We start from the raw sequence: 27,588 nt of genomic DNA on the forward strand, positions 1-27,588 counted from the left end.
TCAACATCTCAAATGTTAATCTTGAACATAACAATCAGTGGACCTCAGGCAGACAGTTAGTTCTACTACATATTTCTGAATCTAACCTCCGTGTGTCAAATCTCTTGACCGGTCATTCTATCTTAGCTGAGCATCTTAGCATCTTGTCTCTTTTGATAGGCTATCGTTTCAAACTAGTACCTGCTATGATAAACACGGCTTTAGACAACTGGTTCTGTCAGACTTCACGCCATTTTGTCCTTGGTGGGAGAATGCAAAGTCATAACAAATTCAGTTGTCTCCTACAAGGAGAAGACATTGAGGACAGATACAGAAGTCATATACTCTGAGAGGCATTGGAGATCTCATTGTGAATACTTTATATGAAAATCATTGGTTAAATGTAATTTTCCCATTATACTATCTATCTATCTATCTATCTATCTATCTATCTATCTATCCCTAGCTACCTAGCTACTCTGGTTGAAAACCTGTAATGTCCACTTGCTGGGCTTTTTTATTAGATCCAGTTTGTTCAGATGATGATTCAGTTCTCGCTGCCCTTAATGAGCCATAATCATATCTCAGTCAGCTGAAGTGGTCTGTACTGGTTTGCTTTCAGACCCAGGCACTCCACACCGCCCACTGTGAGTTTGGGAAGGTCAGCAGCGTGTGTGTGTGTGTCTGTGTGTGTGTGTGTGTGTGTGTGTGTGGGTTGCTTTTTACAGCCTATGCTCAGGCTGAAGTGTCAAAAATCCATCCAGCATCTGCCTTGTCAAACACAAAGTGACATCACCATTATTGAAAACATCACTTCAAAACTCAAGGTCCAGGTGAATTGGCCCTCCTGTCCCTCTTCTCCTCCCCCACTCCCAGTCTCTGTTGCTCTTTCTCTCTTTCGTGTGTTTTGTCATGTTTTCAGTCTCACATTGGCAGACCTTTCTCCACAGTGCTGCGGAGGAAGGTCTGGCAAAAGGAACATACACTAGCCACCGTCGCTAGGACGCAGCGACGGTGGCTCTGCAAAGTGGCCTCAGGATGGAACTTGCTCAGGTGGAATATCTGCTCCCCGCAAAATAAATTTTTGTTCAAATCCTGGAGTCCCTGCCATTAGGTCCCGAAACGTCACAGTTAGAGGGAAAATGCCGTAAACATATTCTTTGTAAATCTTTACAGTCATTCCTCAAAAGAGCCAAGCCGACCTGCCTTGTTGCGGGACATCCAGTGAAACTATTCTGTACCAGAACCGTTGTCGATCCAAACTATCATGTTTTCCATTCTGTAAAAATGGTAAGCATACGACCTGTAAGAAAGTGAGCTTACAAATTAAAAAACACATTTTTCCAAGGAAAAAATCACTCACTTTCCTAACCTGCTGACCGTGTGGCAGGTAATCTCTCAATGGGCGTCACGCACATCCATTTTGCCTGAAGGAAGACACACAAAGCAGACACCAACATTCATTCAATTGACTGGATGTCGACTAGTCTCATATGAACTCATTGATCAAGGCTACATGGAGACATGTCTCCAGGATGTGGGCTCCATGGTGCCTGTACAGTCATGAATGAATAGGTACCTGTGTAAGTGGCTATCGATTATCTTGTCTGAAGAAGCTGCTAGCAATTACAGAGTAATTGCATGAACACAGAGGCGATTTGCATATCTCTCAAGGCTGATTATTGACAAAATGGTTTGGTAGGTTTTAATAAGAGTGCGGTTGTCAGATACAGTTGTAATTTAAAACCTGCGCTTGAAGCATTTCAGTGGCGTTTGCTAAAATATTCCACAATGCAACAGCAGTGGTATCATCATGTACATTACATTATTCCACTCCACATTTAGCTGACGCTTTTGTCCAAAGGGAATTCAACTAATTGCAAGAATCATGCAAGTGACCTATTGGCAGCTAAATATCTGCCATTGGTACCCGGCATCCCAGAGCTCTTTAGCGGATAAATACAACCAGCAACTGATGCTCTGATTTTTGTTTTTTACAACTATGTGTTCACATTACAGCGCTTTACTTAGTAATACTTCTACTTTAGGTTTATGATATATGGTCTATTGGTGAAGTAGCATTAATCACTTGGAGGGGGGATACACTTTGTCCCCACAGGGGATACAAATAATTCAGCAGAGGCAGGGCCAGAAAGGAAATCCAACCCCCCCCCCCGGCAAATTGCACCCTGGGTGTATGGTTTGACCATGTCCTGACTGTAGGATGGGCCTCAGCCATAAGTGTTGTTAAGCAGCACAAATGTACTGTGTTGGGTTGGAGGGAAGCCAGTCTCAATCACACAAGAAGAATCTAGTGATTTCTGCCTACAAACTTTGCATTTAGAAAACCAATTTTCAGCCTGTTTCATCCTGCAGCCTCTGTTGCCTGTACCTTTATTTTAGACATACCAGCTTTGACCTCAGCTCCTAACAACGACTTCCAGGGAATGCCATAGCCCTTGCCGACAATCTATTTGATAGGCATGCCCATCAGCCTTTACACGGACCAAAGTATGGTGGTGGACTGGTAGCTGGAGAGGTGTCAGTTCACCTCCTGGACACTGCCAAAGTGGTCTTGAGCAAGGCACCAGACCCTCAACTGCTCGGGGCGCCTTTCAGCCCTCCCACTCTGACATCTCTCCATTTAGTGTGTGTTTAGGTACTGAGAATGTGTGTATGATTCAGGCCTGTGTGTAATTTGTGTAAAGTCACAAAGTGTACATTGTAATTTCCCCTTGTGGGATTAATAAAGTATACATTACATTACATACATTCATCCAGCCCTCAGCCTCAGCTTCAACCTGCAGCTATCACAAGTCAGCTGCAGCCCCAACTGCAGCTTCTGGCATCCAGCCAGGGCAGATCCACCCTGCATCCTGATAGATCTGCAGTCTCTGCCTCAAACCTGCAATTTCTGTCCATCAGCTGCAGCCACAGCATCTGTACTAGAAAGCTACTGACAGTCAAGAGAATAAGTTGGTATGTATCTAACCACTATCCTCCAGTAAACACCATTTAAAGCATTCACTGCAGCCGTCATTGTCTCACAAATTTCCGTTGGGGACTTGATAGATTTACAATTCATATTCTCAGTCAACCTTGAGTGTGAGTTATGAAGGCTGAGGCTTTCACTGGAGCTGCTCAGAAAGTAAAATACTGATCATCACTATGCAATGGAGAACAAAGCAGTTATCGCTGCAGCAGTGTTTTTATCGATGGACTGTAAACTTGGCTTGAAAACAGCAAAGGAATGCATGATTAGGAATTCAAGAAAAACAAGTTCAGTGGTACCTTTTATCTCCCTCTGAATTTTCTTACAAGAGATCCAGTGAGTGATTTTAGGGGTTTTGTTTTAGGAGCCTATCTAACAAAAACATTTAATATTGTTGATTTTATGCAAATATTTTGAAATTCTCCTAGGGGGGTTATCTGATTTGTCTCACATTTGGTTGGTATAATCCCCGACTAATGAACTTAAACTATGAATGAATTTTTTGATGACTTGAGCGATGACATTAAAGGTCAAGTGACAACACGCCATTTTAGGGACTCAACAGGTATGGAACTTTCTGAAACTCCTGCTAGAAGATTTAACAGATCCTTCTAAAATTGGGTGAGCAGCATGTCAATGCCAAATTGCAAAGCTTTTGTGTTTTGGTAGAACGCAGCGGGCGTAGCATGGTGGCCATTTTGTGTGTTTTGCCCTAACAAAGGAAGCCATTCTCACTTCACTTCACATTTTCCAATTTACTTGGAACTTCACATGCATGATCAGAGTCCAGGCTATCTTTACGTCTACAATGATTGAGGGTCAATGCGCCACCAACTCAGTTCAGTTTCAGTTTGTTCACAGGTCATATTCACACCAGTAAGACACAATCTCAGAAGGTAAAATGTTCATATGTATGACACGCGAAACGACAACCCCCGTTGAATGACGATTTTATGTGAAAAAAATGTATCCGATTCACATGAAATTTTATGCTGTGGTCTACAGACAGTATGACACCAGCATGATGTATAACTAGTGTGTGTTCTCCAGAGCTACATGGTGGACGTTTTACTGGCAACCAGACGATCACATAGCATGAAAAGCCTCTATCATAAAACGCGTGCCTCCTTGAATCCATCCATCACTCAGTCTTATTTGTCTCTCGTCTTTCTCTTGCTTTGCTATTCCCTACATGAAGGAAGGGCGGATGAGACGAAAAAGGAGACTAATCTTCTTTTTCTTGCTCTCCCTTTGTTAACTATCAGCAATCCCAGGGTCCCAACTTCGATCACACCTGGGAGATTGGATTGATCCCCCCCCAACCCCCAATTCACACACACCATTCAGTCGGATGTACCTATGGCTTTCTTACACAGCAGATTGCTCCTGCGCAGCCAAGAGGCTGCAGCGATGATTGCTGCGCTGGCGAATGCACTGGGAGGGATATTTTCATGCTTCATCCATCTGGTGTTGCATTTTCATGTTTTCTGATGAGATGACAGCCCAAAGAAAGCTGCTAGTCATCTCAGCGCAGCATTGTCCTTTACGCCCAAGGCAGACTGTGCTGTGCTTGATTTTAGTCATAAAGGCCCTGGAGCAAATGTCTGTGTTGACTAAGAACAAACATGGTAAACATGGTGATTGTACTCTCCCAATTAAACGGCTCTCAGTAATGTCAAGAGCGACTCCCTCAGTGAGCACACGCAGATTGTTGTTAGATTTGATTCAGGGACAGATGGGACAGCTTTTTCTCTCTTTTCTTTCAAAATCCAACCTTTAGTTCCTGCTGTTTGAGAAATGAGTGTGAAACCTGACAGCAAAGGATGTTGAGGACAAATCACTTGTAAATACTCTTGACTCTGCAGGTGCTGAAAAAGCAAGGCATCCACTTTTATGGAAGATGGCTAAAATCAATGTTTTTTGTAAAATATAAAATCAATAGCATAGTGGAGCAGATCCAAATCAAATACACATGGAGCTGTGGGAGGGGGGTCATATTTCGAGGAGAAAACTCAGAATTGTCTAATGTTAAAGTTGTAAATTTACAAGCAAATAATCACAATATTACGAGAAAAAAACTGTTTTAGTCTCTGAGATTATAAAGTCATACATTTGGGAGAAATTCTCTGAATCTTCTCTTACTCTCCTTGAGAAAAACACCTTTTCTGACTTTCTTTCTTGTACATTCACCACTTAAACCTCAGAGAATATCCACCTTTTCTTGTGAATCCAGACTTTAATTATTTTGGAATATTACCAAGAAAGAAACACTTTTCAAATAGGGAAATGGGACCTTGTGAGTAGATTAATGCATCATCGGCCTTGGCAGAGGTCTGCGCTCTTCGATTAACAATAAAACACATACCTATGTGGATGTGAAAGGTTTGCTTGTAGTGATGCATCCACAAAGAATTATCACCTACAGTTTCTCTTAGCTCTACAGAGCTTTATAGCAACTATTAGCTAATTGTCTTGGGTTTCCAGCATGCTGCAAGCATGGCTAAGCTGTCCACTACCCGGAACCATTTGGCAGACAGACAAAGGTAGTGATTAGCTGGTGAACATTATCAAGCATTTAGCAGCTAAAGAGACACATATTTCCCCCAGAGTTGGCAGAGACCAAAGAACAGAAATAAAAGAAGAGTGAACATTTACCGGTTGGCCAGAGAGACGCCTCCAAATGCATGCTAGCGTAATCATTTTGTTCCGCATTTGATGCTTATGTTAATAGGCAATTGTTTGTTAAGAAATGTATCAAGTTAAATGGTGATGACATGTCAGACGTTGTGTCCACAGCTTGTTTCCACTGCACACAACTGCATAACAAAGGCCAAAAGGAACACAGTATTATTTTAAGATTATGAAAATGTCAAAATTCCTCAAATTTGGGCCAAAATTCACACTCATCTTTGGTGCAACTGAGTCACCGTTGTGAGGGCTAAGCCACATCTTAAATACAGCCCAGGCTACTTTTAAAACACTCCCACATGCAGTGAGGGATTTTAGAACAGCTGTTCCCCAGATTCTTTGATGGATGCAGCTATCACATGAACTAACTCAGGATCCAACACATCACACAGACGGAAGACATCACAACAACATGCACAACCTGACTTGGCTAATAAATCAGCCAAAACCCATACACGTGTTCCCTATAGGTTTGTGGAAGACTTAAGTGCGTGTGTGTTTGATGCCAGGGGGTTCAAGGGTCCTGCCTCAAGAATTTCTTTTCAATACACAAAAATATTTCACATTATTTTGGACCAACATTGTTATTAGCAGTAGTACCATATTTGTGTCTAAAATGTTGGAAAAGCTAGAGCAGATAATAAAATGAATAACAGTCAGTTATTAGCAGCAATAATGAAATCACACATGGAATACATACTACGTAAGGTTGAACAGTTATTAATATAGGTTTGTATGTTTCCTTGATCCTGTACTGTTAGGTGTACTGGAGACATTCTGTTAAACCTCAGAACTTTCATATGATAGATGTTATTGAGTATTTTTGATGTTTATTATTTATTAACGTTTATTATTATTATTTTGTTATTACATTTGTCATAACTTCAGATTGTTATATATTGTATAAATATATATATATATATTGTTGTGAAAAGTCTGGTGTGAAGGAGATTAAAAAACTGAACTAAGATTAAGGAGTTCCATGCCAGGTTTGATTTAAGTAATAAATGCCTAAACACCTAATCTTGATTTATAAAAACACTGCTCAGATGTGTTTCACTTCCTTATATTTGACAAAATAAATATGTAGCCTATGTAAATAAGCCTGTGTCTGTCAAGTGTAATTATGGTGTTATATAATATCAATGCAAAGTTGTAGTATAGTGACTGGTAACATTTACTTGCTTCTCTAGGGACACACAAATTAAAAACAAGTGTGTTCATGGCTATAGTTATACATTTAATTGTGTGAATACTAGCCTACTGTTTCATGTAAAGGGTTTTGCATTTATGTGAACTCTTGTAGGAAAAGGGTATTGATTTAAAATTATAATTTGTAAATAAATCAATTACCCTTTCTTTACCCTTTTTTTAAACCAAAAATAGTAATGAAACTAGAAAAGTAAAATAAATAAAGGATAATATTATTTCTGAAAAAAAAATACAAATGGCATCCATATTAGCCAAGAGTGGCATAACTTGCTGCATTTAGTCACTTTAAAGGTCCCATGGAAAGAAAATGTCCCTTTATGAGTTTTTTTTAACATTAATATGAGTTCCCCCAGCCTGCCTGTGGTCCCCCAGTGGATAGAAATGGTGATAGCCCTGGGTATCCTGCTCTGCCTTGAGAGAAAAATGAGAAAGTGAAAGCTCAGATGGGCCGATCTGGAATCTTGCTCCTTATGAGGTCATAAGGGGCAATGTTACCATTCCCCCCCCCTCCCCCTCAAAAGGTATAGACTCAGAAATGGCACATACTAAGGAAAGCTCATTGTGGAACTGGCTCTAATTTTGCACCAGGGCTGAATTTTGGGAAAGAGACTTCAGATATGATAAGGGTACCACTACGTCTATATAAAAGCATCCAAAGAGCAGCATGTCATGGGACCTTTAAGGGGAACGCGGCACAAGGGAAGGGGTTTTGATCTCGACAGTAGCGATGGGAAGCTGTTGCCGCCCACATAAACGCGCGCAGAGTCTGTTCTGTCGCCCAGAGTTACTGTGCTAAACTTCTGGTGGTAAAAGCCAAGCGGCAGGAACCGCTTTTAAAAAAACTTTGTTTTTGGGATAAACGCGCTTGCAGTGAGGCGGTTTTCAGGCAGGTTGCCGCACGTCGGTGTGAGACTGTTTATATTTTGGTGTGTGGCACACGGCAGTGACGTTTCATGACGGCCCCGTCGCAGCGCCGCCCCAACAGTGCATTCTGGGTCCAACCCAAGATGGCTGCGCCCTTGCAGAAGTGCTGAAGAAGTACCTCTCCGGAGAGATTCTCGGGATTGTGATTGCTTACCACGAACACCATCACACGAAATCAGCTAACAGAGTCGCTGGTTTGTAGACTAAGCCCACAGTGTCCCGGAAATCGATAAGTGTGGCCTGTGGTTCGTGTGGCTGTGGCAGACTGTCCGTGTGAAGATGGGCCTCGTCTCCAGCCCCTTCCCATAGCGAAGAGCCGTGGGGAGAGGAGCCGCAGATTCCCCTGCAAACACGCACCCGTCCAAATTGGATTTGACGGGTTTGACATACTATATAGACTGTGGACGCTGCCCTACAATTTTCTAACCAGGCTTGTTTGTGCGACAGTATCTGTCCTCGTCCGGAGACGGAGAGGTTCCCCAGCCCGGGTTGATTATCCCACCGTACCAAGGTCTTGCACGCATCTGCACGCTTCTCTAACCACCACTAGCGCCATTTCTGCACATCTGTTTTGTTTCACATATCTCTCTCCTCGTGCAGTTTCGCAACCTGGGAAAGGTTTAAAATAGCACTAGCCTTTCCCGCAGTTGAACAGCTGAATGCGATAGCCAGAACTTGCTTCAGGGAGAGCTGTCAAATTAGCCGCGCTAGTTTAGCCAGCACTAAGCTAGCTAGCCGGTTTATTTGCTAACTGTCCAAGAGCTCCGGCTATGAAGTCAAGTTTTACACAACCGGACCGTATTTACATGGTTTCAGGCGCACACAACCTGACCAACGTTAGCTCCTCATATGTGGCTCGAGTAGTGTTCACGTGCCCAGTTTAAGCCCCAATGTGAAAGTGTGATGGGAACTTGGGCACTAACGTTACACTACAGCGCGAGGCTGCTCCAGATGCCAGTGGGCTTGGTTTCAGTTGTTGTTATTTCCATTCAAGCATGAGATTCACAGCAGTGCGTGGAACATGACTCATAAGTGTCAAACGTATTGAATTCAAAACCAACTTGCCCACTGGTATCTTTTGTTCTTACAGCCATTAAGCAGAGAAAAGGACATCTGCACACTTAATTTGACTGGAGGATTTCAAAGCTCACTCTCCAGCAGGAGTTGTATGCTTTCATCACAAGTTCACCCCGTTTAGATGGAAGTTAGGTCACGTGTTGTCGGCTAAAGCCTTGGACCTACTTTTTGTAATATCCTATTTTGAGGATCAGAGTTATTTCTCTACACACTATTTTCGTCATTTAACACAAGAAGCCAAAGTTGTAAAATGTTGACGACTATGCCCACATAAATTAATCTATTACTGGCAAAATTTGGAGAGCCACTAGATCCAGTCCCACAATGAGCTTTCCTTAGCATGTGCCATTTCTGAGTCGGTAGCTTTTGAGGAGGAGAGAGGGGGGGCAAGGTGGAGGGTGGGGATGTGGCCTTGACCAACTGCCACTTTGCTCGTTTGAAAGCCATGATGTCTCAAATTCCAAAGAGGCCAAATTCTCGGGGCGGGCAAAGCAGAGAAAGGGGAGGTAACCTTGCTCCTTATGACCTCATAAGGGGCAAGATTCCAGATCGACCCCTCATTTTATCAGGGGCAGAGCAGGATACCCAGGGCTTGATTTACACCTGTTGCCATTTCTAGCCACTGGGGGATCATAGGCAGGCTGGGGGAACGCATATTAATGTTAGAAAAACCTCATAAAATGAAAATTCCACAATTCTGGGACCTTTTTAAGTTTTTAGTCTCATGTTGGTTGAGTCCCTGTTGCGTGACTGCACAGACTCTTTGGGATACAACAGCAGGTTATGAAAAAATGAACATTCACTAGCCATTTGGCTTGTGGACAAAGAAGTTAATTTTGGACCCTGACAATACAGAATAAATGAAAAACCCTAGCATATATTGCGCAGTGTTTTCCTCTTGCTTGATGATTTGAATTTAGCGAATGCATGCTTTCAGGTGACATGACAAGAGATGTTGATTTTCTGAGATCTTTTATTTAAGATTCATGTTCAACTTATATAGGCCAGTAGTTAAGTAGTAAGTGACTTATTAGTTTTTTATTTTCATTGTAAGGTGAGAGCTGAGTGCCAGCCACAGCTAAAATGATCATTTTTGGTTAGTTTCCTGCCCCAACTGCACAGCACGAGGTGACAGAAATTCATCCAATCAGTGTTTCTAATAAGTGCTCTCCCCTGTAGAGCCCTGATGAAAATGGACTCGGACCTGCTGCATTCGCCGGCTGTGGGCCTCACGGAGGAAGAGGAAGCCGACATGAACGACTGGAAGCTTCCCCTGGCCTTCATGAAGAAACGACACTCGGAGAAGATCGAGGGCTCCAAGGCTTTAGCGCAGAGCTGGAGGATGAAGGACAGGGTAATTTATCAGATCTATTTCTAGGGGCGGGGGATTGTACATTTTTATTGATATTGAAACTGTTTTTGAGACTCCTTAGTGATCCAATTCTTAATCTATACCATCATCGCTGCAGTTCTATTATTCATTATTTATAAAGTCATGATTTTTGCTGTTTCTTCATGTATGAGACAAGCTCGGGCTCCAAGTGTTAATGAGCTGATTAAGCGGCCCAAAGGGCCGTGCTGACTGTAGCCAGTTTGACTGGGTTGTGAATCATTTGTGGTGGGGAAGCTAGTCTTCACCTATAGTCATTACGCACACACTGTACCCCTAAATAATGTTTCCGGTTTGCACACGTATGGATGGGGCGTAGATTTGAAATGTTGGGCTGAAGAGCACTGAGTCGGCGCACTATTGTCAACAACTGAGACTTATGACTACAAAGTGGTGGTGTGCTCACCATTCATACCTTTGGTGGAGGATTGTCCCATAATCACTGTCAGAGTTCGTAGCGTTAAGACTCGAAGACAAGGGATGGGCATGACTAATCGACAATCAGTAAGAATTCCCTCGGTCACATTAATTTGTTATTGATTAAACTAATGCAGGTTGCGTTGGGTAGTGGGAGTCTTGAAGTAACGAGATTCATTTCACTGTCTGGCAGCAATTAAACATTTTACCACCCAGGGGCAATATTTGCGAGTTTCCGTTTTGATTTCAAAAGAAGAAGAAGCATGAAGAGGTCACAGCTGTGGTTTGGGTGTTAGTAGAGGCTCTTTCTCCTGTCGTTTCAGCAATCTAGTGCACGCAGATGTTATGGAGGGAATAGACTCACGCTGATTTTATTAACTGCGGTGAAGGCCCTACTGAAACTAAAGGAATTATTATTATTACTCTTTATTTTTCTGTGCAATAAACTGGCTTTTTGGGAACCTTCCAATACTCAGAAAGTCATGACACTTTGCACACGCATGGTGAAATTTTGATATTTTAAGGGTTTTGTAGAAAGGCGAGCAAAAATTGCTCGATGGCGTCACCTACAAAAATGGAGCGTACGTACGTTACACATAGACTAACATAAATTGGTACACACATGTGTCATGTCAAAATGTACAAAAAAAGCTTATGGGAGCCTTTCCCTAAACCCAACAGGAAGTAATTTTCATTGGAGGGAATATTATATATATAACAGAAAATCCCTAATAGCTGAATTTAATTAAATATTTGACCTACTTTAGATATTAAAAATACCAGACATGACATCAGATTTACAAGGGTGCGTTCTATTTTTGTTGTTGTTAAGTATATAAGGCTGAAATAGCGTATTACCCTGTGCCTTTACATGCCTTAGTGTTTAATGTTGTCCAAAAACAGTTAACAATACATGAGTGATTCATTACCATGAAAGTGGGCTGTAGTTTATTTTTGAGTTGTCTCACATTCGTCATCCTATTGCCATAAATACTTGATAGCACACCAAATGATTTTAAGTGTTATTCCGCCGCTGAAAATAGTCCTCAGTGACACACAGTTTTAGGAAATGACTGAGGCTTTCTAAATTGAAAGTATATATTTGGAACTTCTACGTCTTTAGTAGGAGCAAATGGGCTTTGGGCTGAGTGTCACAGACAGATTGGGAAAGTCGGAAAGTATTTTTGGTTTTGGTCTTTTCAAGAATTTCAATTAACAAGAATACTGCAAGCCTTCTACTTTAAATGTGTAAAGTACATACACTAGTGCTGTTATCTGCACAGTTCTTGTGAATGTTTAACTTTCAAGTTTACTCACTGATTTCAGCCTTTGGCGATACCTATACTTTTCTGCAATCATGGAAAGTGTCAAAGATTTAATATATTATTATATTTATTAAGGGTTATAGGCAGAAAAAAATGAGGCAAAATAATTGTTGTCTCAGTAAAAATTCCAAATTTTGGTCTTATTTTCTTTCTTGCTTAGAGTTAAATGAGAATTTAATCTTTCCACTAAATATGTAGCTACAGCTATCAGCTGGTTAGCTTAGCTTAGCATATGGACAGGACACAGCTAGCTCCGGCCAACAATAACAGAGTCTGCTTACCAGCACCTCAAAGGTGGCTCATTAACATGTAATACCTCTGGTATCTTTGGAGCCCAGTTAGCTAGTTCCACCTATTTTGTTCTAGTCTTTACGCTAAGCTAAACGTCTGTAGCTTCATATTTTAACGTACAGATATGAGAATGAAATTAATCTTCTCATCAAACTCTCTGCAGAAAAATGAATAAGCATGGCAAATAAGTGAAACAAGCATTCAGGAAATAAGCACTTCCCCAACAAATGCTGCAATTTTAACTCCATATCACAAAGTGCCTTTGTGGTTTTTATTGTTAATATAGTCACATAGCAGCCGAGGCATCAGTTCGGAAGTTTGTGCTTGTATTTGTGGTGTATTAAGGGAAAGAGTAGGGTTTAGGATTAGTTAATTACCCATCCACAATGCCACTTCTCAAAGTCTTCAGTCCATTTAAGAGACAAATCAAATGCGCGCACACTGCACGCTGCGCTTTGAGAGGACACCAGTCTTTAAACAGCCGGGAGACAGCATCAAATCGTTGGCCACCCTCGTTTTTATTAGAGTGGCATTTCATGTGATTCTGCTGGAGGCTGCCCATACTACGCTCTGACAGGGGAACCACAAAGCTGGGCCTCATGAACAGACACAGTGTGTCTCGGCTCTCATAAAGCTGCCGTTTGATCCACTGCAGTGCTTCAAGCCACATGGCTACAGAGCACTGCCGCCATAATGATGGCAAATGCTACACTGTCATACATAACCCTCACAAACTCTGCACTCATTCTAGAAATTCACCCAAATGGCAATTTAACACCTTGCTTCTGTTAAGACATTGGTGGAATTACACCGCAGTGCCCGCCAGCGTCCGGCTCCAGGGAAATGTGTAATCAGACGGCTTCATTAAATGTGACTCTGCTATTGATTTAAAAGATGTAATAGTGGCTGGCTGGAATGGACATTCCTATCAGAAAAGTCATGCTAAATCAACTGTGGAACATCGTTCATGGTTCAGAGCGTTATCAGGCCATGAACTTTCATTTATACACTTGTAAGATTTCTGTGCTCCGAGAGCTGCGACTTAAACAGGCTTTTGTGTTTTTTTTTGCGGGATGATTTTGGCTTTTAATGTAACTCTGTTCTTGGATTAAATCCATCTTTTATGATGGCAGTAATTGCTGAAATGATGGATTTGATAAATATTTTTTCAAGTTATCTAAAATAATATGAATGCCCATGGATGCAGAACCTGCTTGTTGATTTATTTCCTGCGCTTGTTAGAAAAGTATTCACTAGTCTAGTAAGAAAATTCCGTGTGGTTCTTGGGATTAGTTTCATATTTAGTTGTGTGGTCGTATTTGTTTTTGCTTAATGAAGCACAGTAGGTTACTCCAGTCACAAAACACATGGCACAGACTCGATTAAACCCATAGTCTCATGGCATACAGAGGGCGCAAGCCCGTACGCTCACCTGCTCTTTTGACTTATGTACTGTATGTACAGCAGGGCAAAGTGCAAACCCTGTCTGGGTGAGGTTAGTCTATATCAACAACCTTTTATTTCCGGGATTGTTTGGTTGCCGCCAGGAATTCCGCCGGATGTCTGTTTTATCATCTGGGAATGCTGTGCGGACTAGCCAGACCCTCTTCTGCAGCGCCGTGGAGGAAAGTCTGGCAATGCAAGACTAGGGTGAGGTGGACCACAGATCGTAGGGTTTGGTGATTAATCGCTGCTCTCTCAGCTGTACTCTCTCACTTGCCTCATCACTCTGAAACAGCTGAGCCAATCACAGTGGAGCATGTTGACAGCAAATCAACAAATGAGGAGACACTTCTCCAGGGAAGCATATTGTTGTCTGGATGGTGCAGAGCACACAGCACTACAAATCTGCCGCCAGAAGCAGATGGTGTGCCTTTTTTTAACACCTAATTAGTGCACTGATAATAGAAACACAAAATGAAAAAAAATAGTTTACTTGATGGCATCAATCTGACGCTTTTTTAAGTCATAGTTGTGTAAATGCTGTATTTCATGTTGCATTATATCTTCAAATGTAACCGAGCAGTGTTTTGTTTCAGAACGCATTTCAAGAATAAAACCTGAACTGATTATTTTAAGACAGGATTAACGAGCTCCAATAATCTGATGTCTTCCACATCAGCATCGAGTTATATCAGACCAGCCTGATGTGTGTAGCGCTGTGTGTGTGTGTGTGTGTGTGTGTGTGTGTGGTTACTTTGTAGCAGCCTGATGTAATGAAGTTAAACATGGTGGACGGCAGTAATGTAATGACTCACTGCTTAACTCGGAGGCGGCAGATTGAACAACGTATGTGTCCTGCTGCCTTTCGTTAGCTTTGGGTTCCTAATGAACTGAAGGAGAAGCTGTTTATACTGTATAAAGCAGCTGTGGACAACGGATACTGTAAGAATTGCTCATACGCATTCATTCATAGATGATGGTCATAGATGGATTTCTAGACGTTTCTGCTTCTATCACCTCAAAGGTTATTTAAAGCCCATTTATTCACATCTGTTTTCTGGAAGTCAAAGTATTTAGTTTGCCCTTGTGGACAGAATGATCAGGTTGGCAGCAGATCGATGTTGCTTCAGAAACAGACGCAGAGGAAAAAGCCTGAGACCCTTTTTCCATCGAAATACCAACATCTTGCTTCCCGCTGACTAATTTGAATAAACGTCCCACCTGTTCGCGCCTCCTCTCCCTCCTGCGCACCGTGCAAAATATCCACACAGACGGCCAAAGCCAATTTTAAGGTCAGGAAAATGGCAAACAGTTGGCGCGCTGCTTGCACTGATCGTTGGCCCAAAATGTTATTCTGCAGCTTGGTTCATTTTCTTTTTTTCCCAGTTGTTCCTGGGTGATGATCACATAACTGTTGGGATGATTTAAGGCAGTATCTTTAGCATTTAGGATATCGAGCGACTTGGTATGCGAACAGTTAATCCTGCTGGGAGAAGCAGGCAGTGCAAGGCTTTTGAATCGGCTGTAAATTACGCTCCACACTGTGGGAAATCAGAGGTTTTGCTCTTGTAGACACGTACACACACACTAAAACACACACACACACACACACACACACACACACACACAACACACACACACTGAACAGAGAGAGAGGCTGTACAATATATTTACAGTATATTTTTTATGAATAGCTGTAAAAAAAAAAGTACTGACTCCTTTTTTAAAGAGTAAAATGCGACCTAATTGTTGATTAGAAAGCTGTCAGAACAGCCTGGATTGTTTCTGACAGTGATGGTACCTGCAGTAAAAGGAATTAAGATCAGAGGTGTGGCTCTGATTATCATGGTTCTTTGATTGAGCTGTCAGACCTGCAGTGGGGCATTAAAGCAATCAGCTTGACAAGGTTGTGAATGACTGCCTTTAGTCTTGCTTTATGGAAATTAACGGTTATTTTTATTTCCCTTTAATCTGTTGATTATTTTCTTGATTAATCAAATAGTTGCTTTGATCTACAAAATGTCAGAAAATTGTGAAAAATGTTGAGTGCTTACCAAAGCCCAAGCTGATGTCCTCAAATGTCTTGTTTCATCCTCAGCTCACGGATATTCAGTTTATTGGCACAGAGGAGAGAAGAAACTTTAGAACTTTAAGAATCTTTTACTTTCTTTTATTAGACTTAAAGAAAAGGAAAACCCTGCTCACTGCAAAATCAAATATTAAGATATTCTTATATACTAAATACATCATAACTTTTAATATTTGGCCTTCTTTTAAACAGCTTTTATGTAACCAGACTTTTTTAGGAGATTCTGAAGTGTTTGTCGTTGTGTTTTAACCCTAACCTAACCATTGCCTAATCCTAGTGCAGCGTTGAAAACACCAAACACCACACATGCAGCCACTTTCCTGGAACCCATTTTACATCTGTACAACCAACATCCAAAGGCCACAACGGTGCAAAGTTAGCACTAGCAAGTAAATAGGCAGTTAGGAAATATATTGTATAGCCTGTTTTTCTTTCTAAAAGGTTAATCATTAGCATCCCTAATTGGTTCCTAGAAACTAAATAAAACAATTACATTCATTTAGTCAACAGAATGGAGGTTATTTGTTGTTTTACACCTATTTATTATTCTCAGACTCCAAGTGAACACAGAACATGACACCTGTACGTTGATAGCAAACCCACCTGAACCTCGACAAAATAAACCTCGACCTGATAAAATAACAAGACTGCAGTCCAGGCTTTGACCGTTATTGATCCATAGCTGGTGCTCTTATTTTTAGCCTCCAGCTCACAAACGTCTACTGACATTGACGCTGATGACAAAGATCAACGTTGGAAGAGAAAAAACAGCCCTGTGCTTCTTTATGCTGAAAAGTGTATTTCTTTTTTTGTAAATGACAAAATGATAAACACCTGTTGGCTTAATTAGAAAATGGCTAAAGTGGGCAATTGTAGGCTTTTTACAGCAGACATTTTGACTTAGCAGAAAAAAGCGAGGTGTTACTTATAGAGCCGGGGGGGGGGGGATCAAAAGATTGTATATATCGTGATTTTTTTTGCAACGCTTTCTATTTCTTCTATTTCTTTTTTTTATATCAGTTATTTTCCCTAAAAGTGGGATTTTTTTTCATGTCTTTTTTAAAAAAAAAATATTTGTGATTCACCTCAATATTTTCTGTTCATACGGTACCGCCAACGGCAACTACATCATATCCATTTCCAGCAAAACAGAATGAGAGCAGAAAATGCAGGAAATCCATGTTTTGTTCCTCTTTACAAATGATATAAATGTCAGACTGACTGACATGATGTAGATTCTTCTTGAAAGCAATGTGTCATGATATATTGTCTCTAGTTGAATAATCCTTTTTTGTTTTTGATCCCATGACATGGTGCTCTTTGGATGCTTTTATATAGCCCTTAGTGGCCCCCTAATACCCTATTGGAAGTCTCTTTTTATATAGACCTTAGTGGTCCCCTAATACTGTATCTGAAGTCTCTTTTATATAGATCTTAGTGGTCCCCTAATACTGTATCTGAAGTCTCTTTTATACAGACCTTAGTGGTCCCCTAATACCACATCTGAAGTCTCTTTTATACAGACCTTAGTGGTCCCCTAATACGGCATCTGAAGTCTCTTTCCCGTAATTCAGCCTTGGTGCAGAATTACAGCCACTAGAGCCAGTCCCACAATGAGCTTTCCTTAGGATGTGCCATTTTTGAGTCTGTAGCTTTTGGGGGTGGGGGGGCTTGACCTACTGCCACTTTGCTCGTTTGAAAGCCAGGATGTCTCTCTGTCATGGGTGGGCCAAATTCTCTGGGTGGGCAAAGCAGAGAAAGGGGAGGTAACCCTGCCCCTTATGACCCCATAATGAGCAAGATTCAAGGAAAGCAGGATACCCAGGGCTTGGTTTACAACGATCACCATTTCTAGCCACCGGAAGACCATAGGCAGGCTGGGGGAACGCATATTAATGTTAAAACTCATAAAGCGACATTTTCATGCCATGGGACCTTTTAAAGAAGCCAAAGAAAATCTCAATGCTCAATACTATCAAATTGCAATACTTCTAGATAATCTTATCTTTTAGTCTTATCCTGAATTGTGAAGCACTTTGAAACAGTCACTTTGCTCTTCATCGCCGTTCTTCCATTTGGCATTTCTATGTATTGCTAAAGGTGAAAAGTGTAAAATGAGCTGTTGAATGTGCGTGAAGTTTTATGAATCCGGCCCCCATGGGTTCAAACATTTTGTGAATAAGAGAACTGCCTCAACGCCGGATGTAAGGTGACCTGCCTTGCATGCACAGCAACCTTTCCCTTCAGTCTCTACCTATTATGCTCTCCAATCCCCTGAATGACTTCAGATGGATGGATGCAAAACTTTGTGTCACACCTTCCTAGTCGAACCCGTAGCCTCAGCCTCCCAGCGACCTTATGATTTGTCCCGGCCTGATATCTTGTAGGCATAGGAATCAGGTTGCTTATTTTTAGGACTATGTGCGGACGGGAGCTGTTCAGCTTATTGAGCAGGAAGGACAATCAGAATTGATTTTACTTACCAATAGCAAACGGAAAGGATTTGGCCTTGATGGCAGTTTTGTGAAGACATGGAAACATGCAAGAGGACAGGTAAGGGTGCACGGAGAATAGATTAAACGGTAATAAACAGTAGCTATGTTGTTATCCACATGTTTTTATGCGAATAATGTCATATCGAATGAAAAATGGTTTATGGAAACAGTAAAATTCGATTGAATTTCATGAATATCGACTCAAAGTTAAAATGTTTGGTCTCATGGGATTTTCTCTCGATTGGTAATGGCTTATGCCATAACCGTCGATGGAAACGTTATTTTCTGAATAAATAATGAATAGCCATAAAGTTTTAGGTCATTTTATGGTTAAACAGACACACAGGTACAGGTCAAAAGTGGTGAAGGTGTCTCAAATCAGACAAAATTCCATGTGACGTCATTACTTGCTTTAAAGACGTTGGATAGAAACACGCTTTCACCAGCTTTATTTCAGAAAGTTGGATTGACAAGTGGATGGAAACTAAGCTAGTGTTTGCCAAACCCAAGATTACTTCCTCAAAATGTATGGTTTTATCCACAATTTAAAGGTGCCCTGCCACACAAAACCGTTTTAACTTGCATTTTTTTAAACATGTTGTGTCCATATGCGTTTGTATTATGTTGTGAATGTGAAAATGAACTGCTACTTCCTCTGTCAGCTCTAGCCACCGAAAAGAAATCAGGACAATCACAACAGCTGGTCAGTCTGACGTCATGTTGCCTGAGCTCATTACTATTCATGAGATCGCCCAGTTGCACTGGGTAAACAATGCTAATAGCATGCTCTCATTGGCTAGCTGTTAGCCAATCAGAGTCAAGCAGCTTAACTCGTTGAGTATTAATAAGAACTGTCACAAATTGAGCTGCGTCTTCCTGCAGGTTTTCTATAGCACGCTAGAATGGCTTGAAACTAACTAACCAAGGCATTGTTTCTTCAAAAACTTCCAGTCCATGGTAGAACTTCAGACATTACCACAAAGGAATGAAATACGTGTGGCAGGGCACATTTAAAGACATTCAGTTAACTGCCTCAGAAGAGTAAAGTAAACATGTTTACATTTAAGAAGCTAGTAATAATTAATTTCTTTTAATAATATACTCTATATACTGTATATTTATTGCATTTCATAAGATGCCAGGTGAAAATTCATTGTGCAGTTATACACAGCTTTCTATGGCCACCCAACCCTAACCCTCCACCCCATGGCACAGTGATGCTCAAAGCAAACACACAAAAAAAGGATAAATGATACAAAGATTCAGTTTTGTCAGTGAACACTCTATATATTGTGTGTCATTCATTTAATGTTGTTAGAGTACAAGCACACCAAAACTATTTCATTAAATTCAGCTAGGGATACTAACTCTTTTCACTGGCCCCGCATGAAAAAGGCGGGGTTCGGTTTGACTCGGGCACGATATGCATCGGTGTTATCACTAAACGTGCCCGGGTCTGGGTCTGACCTTAAAAAGGAATAGGATTTGTACTAGACCAGTCCCGCAATGTAATGACATAAGCGTGGCCTGGCCCTGAATGTTTGATTGCAGTGTGAGTGCCGGCCCGTGGAGGAGTGTACGCCCTAAGGTTTACCACATTCTCCATGAGATTATATTTCAGTATTTCTCATCAGTGGCTGAGTTGTTGCCCTTTTCTTCCCAGATGCCCACAGCACTGTTGTACTGTCATTAACACAGTGACAGCCCATTGCTGTAAAGACACTTTGTTACAGCAGAATGTTGAATTGTCCAAGCCGTTGCTGTGGGAAAATGGCCCACGGGTGTTTGTACAGCAACGTTCTTTCCTGAGATTTTAAAATGGTGTTAATGTATCATTTTATTTAGGCTCTGTTTAACTTTACCTTGGACTTACAAATGGCTCAAGGCAGTCTAGTTTTGGCCTTTTTTAAAAAATGTTTAGGACGACTGGGATTTTAACGCTATTTAAATATTGAATAAAAATTATCATATGATTCATTATCAGGCGGACATCCCACTTGATTTTCTGAGTTGGAGATTCCCTTCAGTTCCTTTCATCTGCTTTTTTGATTTAGAAATAATGAAATCAATAAGCCAGTCAATATGCAAGCCCATTGTCATAATGTGGAAATGAGACGGGTGGTCTGTGCTGCTTTATTGTCTACATCATTAGTTGAATTCAATCAATGTACACAGTTCATTAGGCAGCATATAGACTTTCAGTCACAGAGGCATGAAAACAAAATGTATATGCAAGCTACTCAAAAATAATTACACACCAGTGATTTTATATCAGTGTTGAATTATGGCAACTTGTTAAACCAAGAGCACCAGATATCAAGCTTCCACCCTCGAAGTCCTTGAGCAGGATACTGGAGAAGCACTGGCTTTGACATGACCTCTCACCTCCCTGTGTGAAAAGAAACTGCTCAATGTGTTCATTATTTACACATTTTCATACACCTTTGGGATTTCTGGGTTTCTGAGATTTTTATTTATCCTCGAAAGAAACACGTGGTTTTATCGAGGCCATTAGTTGCATGGAAATGACTCGGTTTGTATCATCTTTCATTTCCTCTTTGGAGCAGCATAACTTGGGGAAGAATAATGGTGATGGTTTTTATTGGGAATAAAGATGAATGTATGGTAACTGTGTTCATTAGAGAAGGATGTGGAGACTTTGTAAGTAGGCCTGTAATGATCACAAATTTAGCTGTAACAATATAATTCTTTCAGTCAGATTTTTTAATTATTTAGTACTTTGTCAAAGAAATTAGAATTTTAATGAATCCCAGAATACATCTTTTGTTTATATATCACCATTATGTGACCCAGATAATGTAATAACACAAGTACACAGCCTCTGAAGTAAACCACACCTCTTTATCATCATAAAATGTTTTCATTTCTAGCTTAAATTAACGTAAAATTGTCAAAAGCATTCACCATGTGACCTCAACAAACAAAGCTTTAATCATTAACAAAGAGATAAAACCAAATCAGGGTAGTGATGGTGGGCAAGAAACAAGTTTATATAAGTAGCTGGTTTGTCGCGCAAAAGCCATAACAATAAAGCCTTTTTGATTTTTCCAGCGAGGGAGTTTTGTCCCATCCAAAGAGCACCTCAAACAAACAAGCTGAGTCCTGGAAGCCCCCAAGCCCCCTGTAAGTCCCCAACATCCTTTAGTATTTTCTTGTGGAAACTTGACCGCAGTATGCAGGCTATTTTTCTATTCCTTTACATCTGCAAACATGTATTGGAGTATTTACTTGACAATTTTGTCGCTTTTTGAAACATGACAATGCGACAATCTTTACATAGCTATTGGTCAAGTGTGCGGATCCAACGGCTGATTGAATGATGGCCAACTTTGTGGCCAACAAACATTATTTTTATTTCAAGAGTAGTCTTTTCTGGGCTTTCAGATTTGGCTGGTCAGTATTAGAGTTTGACCAATATAGCAGCGGGCCGTTGTTAGGCATTCCCCGATCTTTCTGTATCGGCATTTATAACGGCTGATTAAAAAAAAAAAAACACTATGCAACGCCAACGCTCATAACATGATTGACAGTCAGTTTTTTTTTTTTTTTAATATTCATTCATCAGAATAATTTATAATGACAAATAATTGATTCTGATAATTAAAATTTTAAAAATAAAAATCTATATCTATAATTGATATCCATATCGATTTTAAGATATGAGAATAAATATTGTCCTAGAGTTTGGACAGCAAAATATGGCGGAAGTTTTGTCTTCTAATGGTTGAAGGCTGCTGTACAGGACCGGCATGTCATTTTCTGAACTTAGCACACTGTTCTAGCTCTTCTGTTATTTGCCTCTAACCACTCGGCCAAAAATCTTATTGTTATTTTGTGAAAGCACTCTAAAATCAAGGTATTTGATCAGGAAGATCGTGATCGGGGGTCCCTTTCTTTCCTTGCTCTTTCTCTTTCCAATCCCCTTGACCCAAGAAAACAAGACACACACACACACACACACACACACACACACACACACACACACACACACACTCACACTCACACTCACACTCACACACACAAAACCAGCAGTTTTACAATAAGATAGCCTAAGCTAAACATTAAACCTCCATATTTGCTCATTTGTGTTGGTCTAGTTTTACGTCATATGTGTTTTCATGTTAATAATAACACATTTTAACCACGGGCGCCTTTCATAGCACTCAAGGACACCTTACAGTTAAAACAAGCAAAAATACAGTTAATTAAAATCTAATTTTGCAGTAAGGAAGAGGAGGATCGGAGACTTCGGGATGGAGTGTATGTAAGGCTGAAGGAGTTCAGGAGGTATGGAGGAGCAAGATTATGGAGGGCTTTAAAGGTCAGCCAGTGGTTCTGCTGATAAAATGGGCAGCTGAGTTTTGGACCAATGCGAGTTTATGAATGCACTTGTATTGCACTATAAGCAAATAATAATAAAAAGATTTGATTTTCTCCATATCGCCTAGCCCTATTTTTACCTGAAACGTCCAGTATCTGACCTGTTGCTGCCAACTAGCTATGGCTCGCCCTGACCAGATCGAAGCTGTCCGCCATTTTAATAACCTTCATTTATTGCGGGTCTAACAAATGGAATAATCAGTGGCCATTGATCCACGCAGGGAGCTGTGCTAGGGGGATTTATTGGGATTCTTTAAAGTGTGGCTGGAAGTCCCCTGGAGTCTCGTACAGTTATTAATGAGAGGAGAATGGCGACCAACTATATGCACTTGCCCAAACTGGAAGGCATGCACACACACTCACACACACTTGCATGCACACATCTCCTCTCCTCTGCCTCATTATCTCTTCAGTGCCATCCCTTTTCCATCAAGTGTTGTTAAAGTACATAGTCATTTACTCTCTTTTCTCTCCTCGTCTACCTTCTTCTTTCTCCTCACACACATTCGTTGAATATTGGAAATCCATTCCCAGCATACCTGTTGTAAAATCTAATTTAGTTTAGGTTTTCATCTCAGATTAAGCCTAACAGTCCAATTACCAGGCCGGGGCCGCCTATTTGATTAAGGGACACTTGTCATCGGCCAAAATGTGTTTTGTTTGCAGTGGGAACCCACACTTCTACGCTCTCTTCTTATCCTTGTCTTTCATTTCTTTTCCTCTTTCTTTTGATTACAGTCCTACTATGTCTTTGGGATTTTTCTAGAGCGGCAATTAATTACTTCATTGTTGATTCATTTTTATTTTTTCTAAATTTCATTAATCTGATTGAAGAGATTTTGTACTGTATAATGTTGTTTCCACAGTTTCAAATTGGCTTGGGATTTGAGAAAGGGTGTGCTGATTAGTTAGTGGAAAGCAGAAAGGAAGGACTGTACATCAAACAGTTCAAAGGGTTTAAAAGGTGGCAGATGAATATAAAACATGGGAACTGTGTTCAAATAATAACACTAGTATGTGTATATGCTGCACACTGAGTTTGAAAACGTGAGTGATGAAGTTCATTCTTAAAGTTGGAAATAGCAGTTTAAATATCACACTTTTTTAAAAAGATTTTGTCAATTTACTAGATTTATTTTGGAGCTTTCAATTGCATCTCATGGTCTTCATAGACCAGAGGTGCCCAAGTTCTTTCATATGAAGGGTAAAAATGTATCTAAATGAAAGGCAATGGGCCAAAAATACATGTTGATGTTGAGGAATACTAATATTCTTGCCCTTCTCTAGAGACAAAACGTACTCACAGTATGTAATTTAAATGGGAAGTTTAACAGCACTGTGTATTACATTGCCGTTAAACTCAGATTATGTACTTTTCAACTACACAAAACGTATGTAAACTTGGCCCCCGGGCCCCAAATTGGGCAGCCTTGTCATAGACCGTTGGGTTTTGGCAACTCATATGTTGTGGCGGTCATGCTTGGATCACATAAACATGACTGAGCAAATGCAACCAGCTGAGTAAGACCAGTTAAAAGCTCCTGAAAAGGTTTACATTGGTTTGAGGTCTCAGGTCTGGCAGTTTCCCCCAGGGTACAAACTAACTCATTGCTGTAAGCTATACGTATTGTTATTTCCTGCTCAACGGTTTTACCAGCATTGTCCAAACCTGGTTGATAAATTAACTACTTGTTTTTATTTTCACTCTTGTGTTTTTCAGTGTGCGTCAGGTAATTTGTGAAAATAACAAGCAGATAAATCAATCAGAATAATGTGGACTACATTTGTGTACCGTCACACTCAAACGCCACATTGGCCCGCAGTGATGCGCTGGTCCATTCTCTCTCATTCATGTGTGTTATTCTCCTGCACATAAATATCAAATGAATTATAAATGGCTTGTGTGTGGTGCTGCACGGAAACAAATCTCATCAGGGCTGTTTTTTAGGATGTCAATTGTCCTGCCATCTTGAGTCACTTTTTTTCTTTTTCTTAAGATTATTTTTTGGGGCTTTTCCCTTTTTATCTGTAAGGGACAGTGGCTAGACAGGAAAGGTGGGAGAAAGAGAGGGAATAACACGCAGTAAAGGGCTGCAGGCTGGACTCAAACCCACGCCGCTGCAAAGTACTCAGCCAACATGGGGGGCACGCTCTAACCGGGTGAGCCAGAGGCCACCCCCATCTTGAGCCACTTAATTGTAATCATGAGCATTATCAAAATGATCCGACTGTGGTGCCGTACGTGTAGTCTCTTATGCCTGCACTAGTATGTTTTCATTGGCTCCCTTTTCCGAATCAAATTCCTTACAAGATTCTTCCGTTTGTGTTTAAAGCCCTGCATGGTCACACCCTAAGCCTTATTACACAACTTTTTTTTGTATATTATTCACCTAAATATTTTCCGTTTCTACGGTACCATTGATGGCGACTACCGTTTCCAGCAAAACAGACCGACAGTAGAAAATCCATGTTATGTTCTTCACAAATGACAAATATATCAGACAGACTGACTAACGGGCATGTGATGTGCATTCATATATATATATATACAGTGTGTATATATATATATACAGTACAGCTCAGGCCAACAAGTTTGAACACACCTTCTCATTCAATGCGTTTACTTTATTTCATGACTATTCACATTGAAATCAAGACTATGAATGAACACATGTGGTATTATGTACTTCTGCGCCTCGCTCTGATTACTGCTTTGCACACTCTTGGCATTCTCGTAACGAGCTTCAAGAGGTAGTCACCTGAAATGGTTTCCCAACAGTCTTAAATGAGTTCCCAGAGATGCTCAGCACTTGTTGGCCCTTTTGCCTTCACTCTGCGGTCCAGCTCTCCTCAAACCATCTTGATTGGGTTCAGGTCCGGTGACTTTGGAGGCGCAGCACTCCATCACTCTCCTTCTTGGTCAAATAGCCCTTACACAGCCTGGAGGTGTGTTTGGGATCATTGTCCTGTTGAAAATTAAATGATGTTCCAACTAAATGCAAACCGGATGGGATGTCGCATGTTGCTGCAGGATACTGTTGTAGCCATGCTGGTTCAGTATGCCTTCAATTTTGAATAAATCCCCAACAGTGTTGCCAGCAAAGCACCCCCGCACCATTACACCTCCTCCCCCATGCTTCAAGGTGGGAACTTGGAATGTAGAGTCCATCCGTCACCTTTTCTCCGTTGTCCAAAGACACTCAACATGCCAAAGCACAGATTTCCACTGGTCTAATGTCCATTCCTTGTGTTTCTTGGCCCAAACAAATCTCTACTGCTTGTTGCCTCTCCTTAACAGTGGTTTCCTAGCTGCTATTTGACCATGAAGGCCTGATTCGTGAAGTCTCATCTTAACAGTTGTTCTAGAGATGTGTCTGCTGCTAGAACTCTGTGTGGTGTTCATCTGCTCTCTAATCTGAGCTGCTGTTAACTTGTGATTTCTGAGGCTGGTGACCTGGATGAACTTATCCTCAGCAGCAGAGGTGACTCTTGGTCTTCCTTTCCTGGGGCGGTCTTCCCGTGAGCCAGTTTTGTTGTAGCGCTTAATGGTTATTGCAACTGCACTTGGGGACTGTCAAGTGGGTTGAGATCTTGCCACCCGGACAGTGTGTTTTGTGGGTTGAATTGGGACTTTCCAACGGTGCATTGTGAATGTCCTGGCCTGTGGGGTACATTTCATTGCTGAACATCATGAGTAATTGAGAAAAATATTAGTATAAGTTATTGCAAGAATGTGTGATTAACTGAATAATATGTATAGTCTACCAACAATGTTTGAAACCCAGGTTGTTTCCAAATGACTGTGTGTCTAAATGCTAAGAAATAACCAAGAAGGGATGAAACAAAGGGTTGATGGAGCTACAGTAGAAAGACAAATGGAAAAATAAGTTAGGTCATGTTCAGCTTGTTGGGAAATCAGAATTGGGCGTTTCCTCGGCACTTCTCGCAGGGCGTTGGACTGGACAATACATCACCGGACTAGACAACCTCGACTAGAAAAAGAGCTAAGATTTGAACAAGAAAACGGCAAAAGAATACTTGGAAAATCATCTTCAGTGGAATTGCAAAACAAAAGCCACAGAGGATAACCACCAAAGCCAATCCCGTTGAAGGAGTAATTTGGACTCTTAAGTTTTTCTCCACAACGGCTGTGGACGTAAAGACATTGGACATAGTTTCAGAATTCTAAGTTTCTTAAAGTAATGATGACCACTTGTTTGGTTGACATGCTCTTCTCCCATCTCTACAAGAAAGAAAATTGCCAAATTCATCCACGCTCAACTATCGCATTCAGGTTTTACCCTTTAACCGTTTTATCAACTATTAGGAATTGACCAGTATAGATGTTAGGGTTTACATTTTAACCGTTTTAAGCGAGTTTTTGAACTTTTAATCGTTTTATCAAGTTTTATTCAGTATCACATAATCAGATACATGTGTTTGAATCTTGTTAGTCAATCAATTTTACTCTCAATCATTAAGTTGTATGCTTGCTCTTGCTCTATTTTGCAATAAAGTATATTAATACTGCATTTAAAATACAAGTAGTAGACATCAAATTATTTCTCTTTTTAATGTTTGTAATTAATTAGGTGTAGTGGGTTTAAACATCTCCAAAGGTTCTTATAGGTTGCTCTAGCCACTAAAATTATTTTACCCTTGGGGCCTATTTTCCTGGCCATTAAATAATATTTAATTAAAGCAACTTACCAAGTGCCCTGATCAATGGGAAGAGAGCTGTCGTGAACGGGCGTGGCTGGGGTGGTATCTGGCTCTAGGGCTATTCAGTCAGCTGCTGTTTCAGAGTGAGCAGGGGAGGCGTTCGGATGACGACAGTTAGAAGCTAGACGAATCTCTTGGACACC

The 27,588-nt window shown here is 40.8% G+C and overlaps 2 protein-coding genes across 5 annotated transcripts in view; one reads left to right on the forward strand and one right to left on the reverse strand.

Annotated features, from left to right (window-relative positions):
* The window catches only part of LOC117956277 (excitatory amino acid transporter 3-like), a 381,877-nt gene that overhangs the window by 114,181 nt on the left and 240,108 nt on the right, over nucleotides 1-27,588 (reverse strand). The window lies entirely within an intron of this gene.
* rptor (regulatory associated protein of MTOR, complex 1) overlaps nucleotides 7,865-27,588 on the forward strand; it is a 184,551-nt gene continuing 164,827 nt past the window's right edge. For 2 of the 4 annotated variants that reach the window (XM_034891052.1, XM_034891060.1), the window contains exons 1-2: nucleotides 7,865-8,306; nucleotides 10,052-10,226. In XM_034891052.1, coding sequence (XP_034746943.1) covers nucleotides 10,059-10,226 — 168 coding nt within the window. In that variant the 5' untranslated portion in view covers nucleotides 7,865-8,306; nucleotides 10,052-10,058. The remainder of the gene's footprint in view (nucleotides 8,307-10,051; nucleotides 10,227-27,588) is intronic. The other 2 variants (XM_034891069.1, XM_034891076.1) reach the window with 1 other exon arrangement.

This window comes from Etheostoma cragini, chromosome 2 (genome assembly GCF_013103735.1).
Source record: "Etheostoma cragini isolate CJK2018 chromosome 2, CSU_Ecrag_1.0, whole genome shotgun sequence".
In the NCBI taxonomy this organism is placed as follows: Eukaryota; Metazoa; Chordata; class Actinopteri; order Perciformes; family Percidae; genus Etheostoma; species Etheostoma cragini.